General features: G+C 33.4%; 6 protein-coding genes across 6 annotated transcripts; 4 read left to right on the top strand and 2 right to left on the bottom strand.

Moving 5' to 3' along the window:
• Positions 1-14: 14 nt before the first annotated feature.
• PPL_09427 (glycoside hydrolase family 25 protein) lies at positions 15-3,441 on the bottom strand (the record flags this gene model as incomplete). The annotated part of the gene is made up of 9 exons (XM_020580222.1): positions 15-52; positions 117-353; positions 424-718; positions 780-1,068; positions 1,146-1,198; positions 1,266-1,348; positions 2,190-2,279; positions 2,617-2,705; positions 2,789-3,441. The coding sequence occupies 9 exons, from the start codon at positions 3,439-3,441 to the stop codon at positions 15-17; spliced, it is 1,827 nt and encodes a 608-aa protein (XP_020428809.1).
• Positions 3,442-3,791: 350 nt separating this feature from the next.
• PPL_09428 (WD repeat PLAP family protein) lies at positions 3,792-6,507 on the top strand (the record flags this gene model as incomplete). Its single annotated transcript, XM_020580223.1, has 5 exons — positions 3,792-4,213; positions 4,279-5,756; positions 5,856-5,999; positions 6,138-6,159; positions 6,231-6,507. 5 exons carry the CDS (start codon positions 3,792-3,794, stop codon positions 6,505-6,507), a joined length of 2,343 nt encoding a protein of 780 aa, XP_020428810.1.
• Positions 6,508-6,929: 422 nt separating this feature from the next.
• PPL_09429 (uncharacterized protein) lies at positions 6,930-7,919 on the bottom strand (the record flags this gene model as incomplete). The annotated part of the gene is made up of 4 exons (XM_020580224.1): positions 6,930-7,165; positions 7,325-7,481; positions 7,566-7,711; positions 7,799-7,919. The coding sequence occupies 4 exons, from the start codon at positions 7,917-7,919 to the stop codon at positions 6,930-6,932; spliced, it is 660 nt and encodes a 219-aa protein (XP_020428811.1).
• Positions 7,920-8,178: 259 nt separating this feature from the next.
• Positions 8,179-10,056, top strand: PPL_09430 (uncharacterized protein; the record flags this gene model as incomplete). The annotated part of the gene is made up of 3 exons (XM_020580225.1): positions 8,179-8,461; positions 8,523-9,277; positions 10,027-10,056. 3 exons carry the CDS (start codon positions 8,179-8,181, stop codon positions 10,054-10,056), a joined length of 1,068 nt encoding a protein of 355 aa, XP_020428812.1.
• A 168-nt stretch (positions 10,057-10,224) lies between these two features.
• Positions 10,225-11,170, top strand: PPL_09431 (uncharacterized protein; the record flags this gene model as incomplete). The annotated part of the gene is made up of 2 exons (XM_020580226.1): positions 10,225-10,994; positions 11,161-11,170. 2 exons carry the CDS (start codon positions 10,225-10,227, stop codon positions 11,168-11,170), a joined length of 780 nt encoding a protein of 259 aa, XP_020428813.1.
• A 618-nt stretch (positions 11,171-11,788) lies between these two features.
• On the top strand, positions 11,789-13,761 carry PPL_09432 (TatD family hydrolase; the record flags this gene model as incomplete). Its single annotated transcript, XM_020580227.1, has 2 exons — positions 11,789-12,217; positions 12,301-13,761. 2 exons carry the CDS (start codon positions 11,789-11,791, stop codon positions 13,759-13,761), a joined length of 1,890 nt encoding a protein of 629 aa, XP_020428814.1.
• Between the last annotated feature and the right edge of the window lie 62 nt (positions 13,762-13,823).

Raw genomic sequence — 13,823 nt, forward strand, 5'->3', positions numbered from 1 at the left:
TTATTCTTTATGGTTTAGAGTTTACGTGTTCTAAATTCTGAGGTTGTAGTACCTATTTACAAATAATATTAATATCATATATTTAAACAATTCTATGAGTTAATTTTAATACATACCGCTACCGCTACCAGAACTGCTTCCTGAACCACTTCCTGAACTACTACCGCTTCCTGAACTGCTACCACTTCCTGAAGTGCTACCTGAGCTGCTACCACTTCCTGAACTGCTACCTGAGCTGCTACCACTACTTCCTGAACTGCTACCACTTCCTGAGCTGCTACCACTTCCTGAACTACCACTACCACTACCTGAACTAGTTCCACTTCCTGAACCACTGGATGTTGAACCGGAACCTAAATATTATAAGAAATGTTTGAATTAATAAAATATTTATAGAAAATTTTAAATATAATTAAAAAATACCTGATCCGGAACCTGAACCTGAACCTGAACCAGAGGTGACTGGAGTTGCTGATGATGCTCCACCTGGGAACCAGTTTTCATCGATACCAATACCACAAACTGAAGCTGATGGTGAAGCAAATTGTTTCATTGATGGACTTGACCAACCACCGAATGGTGAGAAATCAGAGAAAGAAGGATTGCCGTCATAGTCAGCATACCATAATGGATAGTCAGCACCACCAGTGTATCCATCACTCATAATTGGTGACCATTGAGATTCTGAGGTGTAAACACCAATATTAACACCTTCACCCTATTAAAATAAAATATTAATACCATATTCATATCTCATTTTAAAAAATGTTGTTACATACTTGTAAACCTTGAATCAAACCTTCAAAGAATTGTTGGTTGGCACCTTGGTCACCACCCCAATAGGTACCTGGACCTTCGATATCTAACCAAACTGTACCGAATTTGACACCGTTGCTTTGGGTATATTGAACAAGACTTTGAGCTTGACCTTGTGGATTACCACAACTGAAACATGGGAATAAATAGACATCGACTGAGGTCATTCCACCTGCCCAAGCAGCTTGTACAGATGATGCACAATTTGGATCTGGCTCACCAGTTGACATATAACATCTAACAATTGCAAAGCTATTATTTTAAATAAAATATATGATAAATTAATATTGTTTTTTCAAATCCAATCAAATGTGATCCAACCAACTTACGTGAAACCTTCTCCAACTAAACAACTGAAACCTGAACTATCACCACCTTGTGACTATTTATAGAATAAAAAAGGTATTAATAAACTTTTGAATATGCAATTTATTTTATTTGTAACCTACAAGATCAACACCATAGGTAGCAAAAGCTACCTTGATTAAAACAATTAAACAGAATAAAGATAATAGTTTATTCATTGTTTGTGCTATAAATATTTATATATATTTAAGATGATAAAAATGATTTTGTAAAAACTAAAACTTTAATTATGATCTTTTATAAATAAAATTAATCTCTTCCTAAAACCAGATATTTTTTTTTGTGATAGAATATCTTTTTTAGATTTTTTTTTTTTCGTTTGAAACCTCTTTTTATTTTGATGATTTATTTGGCTTGAATTCCCACCCAAAAGAAACAAAATTATCTGTTCAATTATAGATGGGGCTCATTTGCAGAGAATGCTATCATCTTTTTATTTATGAAAGTGTTAATTTATCCCTGGGCATTGATCATTTCTTAATTTTATTCTTGATCAACATTCGGACCTGACTTAATATCTCATAACCCATTGATTTTATTATAGTAAATAATCAGCAAATTTAAAGTTTTAAAAATAATTTTAGTTAAAAGGTGGGCATCATAAAAAATAATCTTATAAAAGAGTGTAAATCAATTGTGTGGGATTTTAATCAAAATTAATTCTTAATTGAATATCTTTTCTTTTTGATAGAAATATCTAACCAACACTAGAGTAAAATTAATTTATAAATTAAATGAAAATCAAACATTTTGAAACTTGCTGCTATAATTCGATAGACTTTTTTAATTTACTAATTATTTTATGGTTTTTTTTAATACAAAAAATAATATTATTTCTTTTTTAAAGCACTACATTTATTAAATATTATTTAATACTATGTTGACCAACTAGCAAGAATTATTTAAAATTATCACATGGAATATAAAAAATTAATATATCTCCTCTTTGATTAAAAAAATGACCTCTATGATACTAAGTTGAGAAATTAAACATATCAAGGCCTTACAATCACGACAAATCTCGAAATCCCTTTGGTGCTCTCTACATCTAATTACTGTTGAATTATTATTATTATTATTATTATTTCCTGTTATCTCTTTTAAATATAAATACCACAAATAATTAAAGAAAGTTATCTCTATTTATTTATTTATGTATCTATAATATTTTAATGACAAACTAGTCCCTTCTTTTCTTTTAAATATATTCAGTATTAATACCTAATTCGATTAACTTATTATTATCATACTCTTAAAAGGTGATTACTACAAAGTGTAGTCAGGGAATAAGAATAGTATTAAAAGAAATCTATAAATGTTTTATGATTCAATATATTAGATTCAATTGAGAGTAAATCCGCAACTTTACAAGTAACTAAATTGAAAATACTATTCTTTTAGGGGTGTCATTTTGTCAGACACTATAGGATTTACCTGACCAAAATAAAACTATAGTCGCAAAATGACACTGAGAGGTGATGACATGGGGAAGAGGCAGAAGAAACATTATCGATATTAAAAATCTAATATTAGTGAATTATAATTATTAAATTTTAGAATCTTTGGTAATGTTTTGGTGGTGGGTATGATCTGTTAGCTCTCACACCCAGTGGAAACCCTAGAGTTGAAAACATTATGGAACTGAACCATCATGGAGTCTCTGAAATGGGTCTCCCATGAATCGGCCAAGTTTTTCATGCTTTCGATATCTGGGAATTGGTCAATGGTTGTCATTTGAGCTCGGTACTCTTTGATTTCTTTACAAAGCTCTTGGTACTCTTTCAAAGTTTCATGAAGTTCACTCTCGATTGTCTTTCCATCGCTCAAATCGATCTGATAGTAGAAGATCGAATTCTTGTAGATTGAAATGAATTCATCGACTGTCGATGATTGACCAATGGAATTGATGATATCGCTATCGCTGTACACAAAAGTTAGATCTTCCCCATCATCTTCGGGCTCCACCTCTTTTAAGTTTCCACAAAACGCCAACAAATTAAATAGTTTTTTCATTTTATTTAATTTCTTGATGGCCTCCACTTCTCTTTGAATACCACCATTCAAAAAATCGATCGTAGTTTCAAAAGGTTCCCTTACTTTGTATTCTTGGTTAAAAATACTTGTAAAGGGAGACGTAGCTAACGATTTTAATTGTCTGATATGATCTAAAATGGAATAATAATTCTTGATTGATCCATAGTTTAATGTTATTTCTCGTTCTAAAGAATCGAAAAAATATTCATAAATTAAACTTATCATGATAGGTTTATCATTATTTTGTATTTATTATTAAATAAATACTGAATTTATATATAAAATAAACTGTTTTTTTTTTTTTATCTATGTTTTGGAAAAATATTAAATTTAACTTTAAAAAAAAAAAAACAACTTAATTTTTAAAAGTTTTGTTGTTCAAACTATTTACAATAATTTAATTTAATTTAAATTAAATTGATGAATCACAACAATTTTAAAAACAAAAGAAAAAAAACAGATAAAAAAAAATATTGTAAATAATCATAAACTATAGTTTGTTTTTTCAGAATTAAATAAATATTTTTTATACACATATTATATATATACATATAGATAGACTTCAGGTTGTACAAATGAGTGGAGATGCTAAATTGTTAGATCATTATAAACTGTCAAAGGTTTTGACAGGTCATAGAAAAGATGTTCGGTCGGTGTGTACTACCTCTGATCATCGTGTGGTAACTGGATCGCGTGATAATACAGTGCGTGTGTGGGATCTATTCAAGACGGGCACAGAGATACCTTCGATCGTGCTGACAGAACACCAACACTTTGTCGGTGCACTCACACCCCTCAAACCAAACGATCAGATCCAGCGAATGTTTGCATCCGGTGCCAACGATAAATGTATCTACGTATGGGATTCACAGTCAATCTCAAGAGATCAAAACCTTGCCAATAAACTTCCATCTCTACTCCTCAGTGGACATACCGACACCATATCATCGCTTGGTTCAACATCAGACGGACTTGTCATCTCTGGTAGTTGGGATAAGTAAGTCAAGTTAACTTCTCTATTCAATATCTAACAAACAATTGTACTAATTCGATCGTTTATAGGACTGTAAAGATATGGAATAATGCAGACTGTGTTCAGACTCTAGAGAAACATGAGGCTGCTGTATGGGGTGTTCTAGGTTTGCCAAATGGTAATATAGTGACTGCTTCTGCCGATAAGAAGATTATCGTTTGGCAGAGAGATCAGACGAACCCAGAGAAAGTAGAGTATAAGAGTTTGAATGTTTTGACGAAACACACCGATTGTGTGAGAGGATTGGCTTTGATTCCGGATTTTGGATTCGTTTCGTGTGGAAACGATGGTTTGATTGCCGTTTGGACGTTCTCCGGTGAGTTGATCGGCGAGATGACCGGTCACAGTGGATTCGTCTACAACGTCGCCGTCGTTCCCAACTTTGGTTATGTCTCTTGCAGTGAAGATCGTTCCGTCAAGATCTGGAAATCCGACGACAACAGCTGCCACCAAACCATCGCTCACCCCTCGGGAGTATGGTGTGTCGCCACTCTTGCCAACGGTGACATTGTCACTGGTTGTGCTGACGGTGTCGCGCGTGTCTTCACACGAAATCCATCGCGTGTCGCCGTCGCCGAACTCATCGAGCAATTCCACCAGTCTGTAGCAGCACAAGAGATTCCAGCTGACAATGTCGGTGACATCAAGCTCAATGAGCTGCCAGAGGTTGGCGTACTCGTTGGCACCGCCGGAAAGAAGGACGGCGAGATGAAAGTGGTGAGAAACGGCAAGGTTGCAGAAGCGCATCAGTGGTCGGAATCGGAGCAGCGTTGGATCAAGATTGGCGATGTCATCGACTCGAATCAATCGAAATCGAAAGCACTACTGAACGGTGCCGAGTACGACTACGTCTTTGACATCGACGTCAACGAAGGAACCATGTACAAAATCGGTTACAACAACGGACAGAACCCATATACCGTCGCCCAAGAATTCCTCTGGAAGAACGACCTCGACCAATCTTGGCTTGAGGAGATCGCGCAGTTCCTCATTAAGAATGCCAACGCACCTGCCAACACTATCGGTCCACAAGAATCCACATTCTCTGACCCGTTCACCGGTGGTAATCGTTACGTTCCAGGTACTACTCCATCTCATCAAATGGACATGTCATTACCATCTGGTAGCGGTGGTGGTAGCGGTCAACAGCAACAACAACAAACAACAGCTACTTCCGATCTATCTAATTTAGCTTCTAAATTTGGTCCGGCACCAACTGCCGATGTACAATCTACCTCTTACATTCCACACGGAACGTTCACATACTTTGATGCAACCAACTCTGCCAATCTCGTACCAAAGCTTCTTGAGTACAACACCGAACTCCTCGCCAACCCAGACACTGCCAAGATTGCACTGAACATCGATGAGAACGAAGACAACATTCTCAAGAGCATATTGAACACCCTCAAAGAAACCTCTAGATATCACTCATCAAACTTCTCAGATGCTCAATACAAAGTAATCATTAAACTATTTAAATGGCCAACCGACAAGTTATTACCATGTAAGTTAAGTTATTAAACTAAACTAGCTAACTATCAAACTTGACATATTTATATATAATATTTAAAACTAACATGCATGTTGTTATATTTTTGTCTAGTGTTGGATATTATAAGAGTTATGGTATATCATCCAAATGCAAATAATACCTTTGAAAAGATGATCACTATGAGACAATTCAATATCTTTGATGCATTATTTAGAATACCGGCAACAGATAATATCAATACCCAGATGATGATCTGCAAGATCTTTTGTAATATGATTAAGCACCACTCTTTGAGAAACTATGTCCAGAACTATATTGAAATCATTATCAACCGATTCCAACCAATCTACATCGCCACAATGAGTGTACAACCAACTTCTTCATTCTTAACAGCCTATTCAACTTTATTATTAAAGTAAGTTAATCTTTATCTTTATATTTATAAATATTTAATATAATATATTAATTAACTTTAATCTTTTTTAGTTTATCTGTATCAAGTGTATATAATAAGGATACAATCAAAGTCGATGTTGTAGATCTTTTAATTCGTTCGTTGGAATCAATGATCTTGAAAGAGATTGATCATGTCGATGTATTGGAGAGAGCAACACTTGCATTAGGTACATTGTTGATTACCTTTAGAGATAGATCTAAAGCAATCAGTGACAAGGAGATCCTTGCACAAATCATTAGAACCAACATTCAAGCTACTCCTAAATTCAATCAAATCGGTGAAACCACTCTCAAGCTCTTACAATAAACAAATCTTTACAATAATAATAATAATAATAATAATAATTCAAATTAACATATAAATAAATAATGATTTCCTTCCCAGATTGTTGACTACCGATCACCATCGTCAATCATGTAACTAGTTTGAAGAACAATAAAATATATTTTTTATTTTTAATAAACTGTTATTATTTTTACAAAATTGTTATTATTTGTAAAGTTGATTGTTATCTTTGCACTTACTGAAACTTACTTCTCCAAATCTAAGTGTTTCGATACCATTTGTAATCTCTCTTGTTTTTTATCAAAATTTAATGAAAAAATAATGACATTGTTCTTTTATATAATAAAAAAAATCCTTTATTGGAAATAACTTAAATTTCTATCATATTTATTACAATGAGTAACAAAAACGATAATAACTCAAATATATTGATTTATTGTTTGTTATAACTCCACTTGAACATGATGAGAAATCTTTGGAAAGATATGTGTGGCCATATAGATAAATGCTACAGCAAAAGCCATTTTGAAGCTACCGCTTATAAGGATATTGCTGTTACCACTCTTTGTGTTGTAGTTGTACTCTTTCTTTGAATATACGGGCGAAGTACCTTTGGTAGATAGCTCCTCAACGGTGAGTGGAGAACGCTCACGCATTGTCATTGAACAATAGAATTGCTCTTTAATGTAGTTATTGAGTGAACACAATTGGTCGGAAGTCAATTCATTCCTGAGAGCATTGACAAAGTAACCGACGACCCAATAGCTGTGATTGACGTACGCCGGGAACACCTTTCGATCGATCTGAAACTGAAGAACGTGAAACTGCCACTTCAAACGTATAGCCTTATCGAGAACCAAGAAGTAGTGGTCTAACTCCTCTTCCTCTGCAGAGGACGGGGCAATACTTCCATCGTCATTCTTGTGTTTCTCCAACTCGAAACTATGGTACTTTTCCAAGTCATCACGTGAACAAAATACACGCCAAGAGTTCTCCTAATAAATATAGAGTATGTTAGTACTAATTACTTATACAAAGAGGTATCTACCTATAATTAGAATATGTATTTTAAGTTTTACCTTGTCAAAGAAACGATAATAATCTTTAGACCAATCTAAATACTTGCATACTTTGTTGTGAATGGTTGTTAGAGAGTCACGTTCAGACTCTGGCATGCCAGCATGTATATAATTAAGGATAAGACGATGAGCATCGGAGTACTCCTCTTTACTATACTTCATCTGGAGATGAGTACAGCTGTCAATCTCACTTCTGTGTGAGTCTTTGAAGCTGATAATCGCAGCAAACACACCTATCAAGATGGTAGCAATCGCACCGAGGATACCAGCAATACAGTTTGCCAAGTCAATTAAGCTTGGATTGACTTCAAAGTCCCTATTAATATGCTTTATAGTTTGAAAAACACTTTCCATTCTCTAAGATATAACATATTTTTCTTCTTTTCCTATTATTACAGGAGTAACCAAGCAAACATCTTTGATTATTTAAGAAAAAAAAAAACAAATGGTATTAAAGTCTCAAACTTTTAAAAGAATTTGTTTTTACTGGTGGTGCACCTTACAACAAATAAATAATGAGAAGTTTTTTAATATTTTTCTTTTTTTTTCATTTATTTTGAAAGCACCTCATACACTTCCATCATAATATATATTACAATGAACAGCAGTAACGATGATAAATCAACTATATTACGTTAATTTACCACATCTTTTATTGGCAAAGATTATTAGTTTAATTCATGAAAATGTAGATAGAATTGTGTTTACTTTGACTTGTAAGAGATGGTTCAATGAAAGACATAAATATCTATCTTTTAATACAGATATCATAAAAGAAATCATCACTAAGAAAGAAATAGACGATTCTTTTTTGAATTCATATAAATCAATATACATCGATTCAATCAATCGAAAGAATAATTATCATTTGTTTGCGTCATATGGTAATTCAACAGGTATGTTTATGTAATTCAATAGCAGTAATAATTAGTAACAATTAATATTATAATTTATTAGATTATTACATAGAGTTGAATAAACTTCCTCTAATTTACAATTCAATTCGAATATCCTTACCTCAAGAACATTCTTATTTTGAAGAAATCTATCGATTGATACCTCTATCCAATATAACCACACTAAAGAAATGTCAAACATTAAGATATAGATTACCAGAGAATCTGACATCTATATCATTCTTTCAGAAGTTTAATGAACCTTTGTTACCAGGATATCTTCCAGCTAATTTGAAGATTCTAAGCTTTAAATACACCATCTTCAATCAACCAATCAAAGTTGGAATTCTCCCAAACATATTAGAGAAATTGATTCTTGATCGTGGATTCAGACAGCCACTTGAACCAGGTGTATTACCAACATCTTTAAAGTATCTGACATACCATGGTATTTTCTTTAAAGTTGAATCATTACCTCCAAATCTTGAAGTATTCAAATATTATGGTCGCAGTTTACTGAAAGAAAATGACGTATTACCAATGACACTTCACACTTTAACAGCACCATCTTCATGGCTTCCAGCAATCAAATCACTTCCAAATCTTAAATCATTGTCACTAACTTTCTCCCACTATGATGATGAAACAATTGATTTAGGTTATCTTCCATCTTCACTCACTCAATTAGAGATCGAAAAAGGACGATACATTTCAACGATGCCACCATCAATCAAACGTCTTGATCTGCTTCATGCAGAATATGATATCGATGAGATATTCAAAGATCGATCACAATATCAATTCGATTATCTATTGGTAGATGGACAGAAAACAATCACTTGAAGGATTGAAGATCAAGGAATTGGATATGAAATTCATCAATGAATCTACTCAGAAATATTCCAAATGGTATCGAAACACTTCGAATTGGAGAAGGAAGTGGTATCTCAATTTCAGTCAGTGATATTCCATCATCAGTTCAAACATTATTTATTCATTCAATGGAATACTTTAAAATTGAAACTGATAAATCTTTTCCAAATTCATTGAAAGAGCTATATATTTGCAATATGGATCAGGTTAATCTTTCAAATAATATATTTCGAATGATTCCTTCATCACTTCAAACCCTTACACTACCAGCACTGACAATTCCACAACCTCGAATACCCAACAATCTTGTTCTCTTCTCAAAAGAGAATAAAATCTGGTTGAGAAGAATTACCGATCATCATTATCTTTTCTTCAGTGAATATCCGATCTATTTTTCAGCTTTTGTTCATGAATCTCAAATCCCAAATATCATTTCTTATTATAAATCAAAATTTCAGAAAATAATAAAAAAAGAATAATTTAAATTATTTATTATTATTCTTCCTCTAATTATAGTCTTAACGAAGAAATTTGAAATTAATTGCAAATATTTATTTAATTAAAAAAAAAAAAGTACCAAGCGAACACATCAAAACTCAATAGAATCTTCGGTAATCATTTAGTTTTTTATTTTTTGTTCTACAGCTTTTACCAAAATTGTATTTTGTGATTACAATTATAATTTAAAATAGAATATGCTTACCGAAGACTATAATATGTAATTAGTATAATAATAGAATAAGCATGGCGAAGTATTGTTTAAAAGTATAAATAGCATTCTAGCAAAATGTTTGTAGATCAAAAACATATATCAAATCAACAATCAATAAACAACAAGTTCTTTTAATAATAAAAAGAAATAAATATTATCTTTTATTTAATAACTAAATATGTCATCAACAACAACAACAATAATTACATCCAACATTCAACAACAACAAAAACAAATTGTTTTAATTACTGGTTCAAACAAGGGTATTGGTAAAGCAACAGCCAAATTATTTGCAAGCAAAGGATTCATTACCTATGTAGCCGCTAGAAATGAAGCTGAGGGTATTAAAACAAAGAATGAGTTGACTGTAGAGTACCCAAACGCTGATGTTAGATTCATACAATTGGAGGTGGGAAATACCGAGAGTGTAAAAGCAGCGGTCGAAAAGATCACTCAAGAGACACACTCAAAGCTCGATATTCTAATAAACAATGCCGGTGTATTCATGAGTGTCAACCAACCATCTACCTACGACAGCGAGTCACTCAGAAAGACATTCGATGTCAACTTCTTTGGAGTTGTCGAGGTCACCCAATTGTTCCTACCGCTACTTAGAAATGGAGCTGCCAAAGTAATATTGAATATCTCTTCGGACTTGGGATCGTTGAATCTATTGAACTACACTGACTACAAGTTTTCACAGATCAACTCACTCTCCTACAATAGTAGCAAGACTGCTCTCAATGCATTCACTGTTATGTTGGCAAAGGAATTGGCTGCCGACGGATTCAAAGTTCATTCGGTTGCACCGGGTTTCGTTAAGACACCAATGAATAACTTTACAGGTGAACTCGAACCTGAAGTTGCTGGCAACATTATCTATGAAGCTGCCATCAAAGACAATGGTACAGGTAGATTCTTGGGTTCATCATTTACTACATATCCATGGTAAATTAAACCAATGATTTTAATACATCGATCAACAACAACAACAACAATATTTGTAATTCATTTCTATTTTAATAACTATTTATTAATAAAAAATATAAATATTAAATTTAAAATCAAAAGTAATAAAGCTAAATATGTATTAACTCTTTCTTATAAAAAATAGTGCAGAATAGAATGCGAATTTCAATGATTCCATAATAACTTTATTTATCTTCCTACTAAAAATACATACGATCTAATATAAAATATCCTTTTCTGTTTAATAAGTAATATTATAGTACTTAGTTGTAAACTGAAAAGGATAAACATGTTTGAACATTTTATTTAAAAATAAGATATATAATGATCAAAGAAATAGTTTGAATGATGCAGCCTTTATTTTCTATCGAACCACCCATTAGACACCGCAATGGATAGGACAAAAAGAAAAACTAGTTGTATTTCAAAATAAAACTACACAAACTAAATCCTATGTAAATATTTATTAATATTATAATATCTCCAAATAAAAAACATGTTTTATTTATTTTTAATTTACATTTAATTAAAATATAATTAATTTTATTTTAATTATATCATAAATGTATTTGCAAATAATCTATTGATCCAGAATGCAAAAGAATAAAATTACATTCTGTTAAATCTGTTATTAGGGAAAATTTCGCAAAAAAACAAAAAAAAACAAATTATTTCATTGTTCCTATTCGATTGTCGTCTTAAGACCATCTTAAAGTGATCTATAAATCTTTTTATTTTATTTATTAAATTAGATAGAAAAAGAGAAGAGAAAAATGTTTAGAGGAACTGTAGATCGTGCTGGTAACAGAGAAGGAAAGAAGACTAGTTTGAGAAAGACTGGTAAAGATAAGAAGGTGGCTTCGGCAACCGTTGCCGATGAAGGACCAAAGAACAGACAGGACATCGTAGTACCAAAACTGATAGAATCGAGCAACCCGATGTCTACCTTTGATGCAGGTGCCAACCTCGTCAACAGACATCTTGAAGCGGATCAATCGAGAGTAATTCAACGTGCTTTACAAGCTGGTGTCGACGGTTGTGCAATCATAACCAACGACTTTGAGAAAACAGAACAATCCGTTCAATCCGCTTCAAATCATCCCGGTGTCATCTACAGTGTCGTCGGTATTCATCCCAACAACATATCCTCCAAGAAGATGTCAGATAAACTATTCCTACAATTAGTTACACAATTAAGAGCTGTAAGTAGTAATACTACTAATTTAAAGATAACAACTCTTAACAACCTTGTTACTTACTAAACATTTGTTGTTTGTTTTGTTAGTTTGCTATTAAACCACAAACAGTTGCTATCTATGTTGGATTAGATTATGAAAGAGACTATGGATTGAAGTTCCCACAGGAGAAGTTTATGAAGGCACAGATCAAGTTGGCCAATGAACTGCGTCTGCCTGTGGTGATGCAGGATTTCGGTGGTGGTGAAGGTCTGCTGGAGGTGATGAAAGAGTGCCGTTCAGAGTTTGAACGTGGTATGATCTATGTGTTCAATGCCGGTTCAAAGATGCTGCAAAAGTATATCGATTTGGATTTCTATATCAGTTTCAACGGTGTCATCTGTGAGGAGTCTGACAAGGGTGATCAAGCACGTGATTTCATTACACAAGTACCAAAGAATCGTTTGATCATCTTGACTGACTCACCGAATGTGACACCACAGAACATTCCAGACTCTCATATTCGTCAGATGCCAAACGAACCATCGAATCTCATCTATATCCTAAATAGAGCGGCAGAGTGTCTAACGATGAAACCCGAAGAATTGGCAACACTCATCAAAGAGAATGCTAAAAGATTCTATGGATTATCTGTTGAACCAAACGAGACAGAGACAACAACAGAGACAACAACAACAACTGCAACAACAACAACAAAGAATGAAGATATAACAACAAAGAAATCAACATCAACTAAAAAACAAACAACAACAACATCGACATCAAAATCAAATAAGAAGAATAGTAAACAAAAACAAGTTGAAAGTGAAGAAGAGGATGAAGAAGACGAAGATGAAGATAGTGATGATGTTGAATACTATTTGGATAGCGATGAAGAGATACCAGAGGAATTGGTTTTCAATAAGGATAGTGACGATGAAGCGTATGAGAACGTCTATGATAGACTCGATAAATCACAGTTGGATAGTTTGTATTTCTCCTGTAAGAAGTGTAGATCAAAGCTGTTTAGATATGGCGATATCTTGGAGCATGAACAGAAACCAGCGATGCTCGATCACAACACCAAGAATACCATTAAGGAGTTGAAAAAGTGCAAGTCATACTTTGTCGAGCCGACAGCTGCCAGCGCCTGGCTGAAGCAGCGTCAAGACAAGCAGGTAATCTGTCCAAAGTGCGCAGCGAAACTCGGTTCGTTCAACGCTGCCGGTGAGCAGTGTTCCTGTGGAGCGGTACAACACAACCAACTTCGTATTCCAAAGAGTAAGGTGGAAGTTGTCATGCTTGGCGAAGACGGTGAGTTGATCGACCTCGCTCTGATGCTGCACCTCGACGAAGACGAGAGCGAAGGTGACCAAGACATCAAACTCAAGAAAAAGAAGAAAATAGTAAAGAAACAAGTAAAGAAGAGTAACAAGAGTAACTTTAGTAACTATCGTAACAAAGATGCTGGTGTCTCTACGAAAAAGTCGAAATCTCAACAACCACCATCCTTAGCCAATACCTTATCGATCGATTCCGACGAAGAAGTAGATAATCAATCAAGTGATTAGATTTAATAAAACAAATAATAATAATAGAATAATAATAAAAAGATATATATAAAATAAAATAA

Source organism: Heterostelium album (genome assembly GCF_000004825.1).
Source record: "Heterostelium album PN500 unplaced genomic scaffold PPL_scaffold11, whole genome shotgun sequence".
Taxonomy (NCBI): domain Eukaryota; phylum Evosea; class Eumycetozoa; order Acytosteliales; family Acytosteliaceae; genus Heterostelium; species Heterostelium album.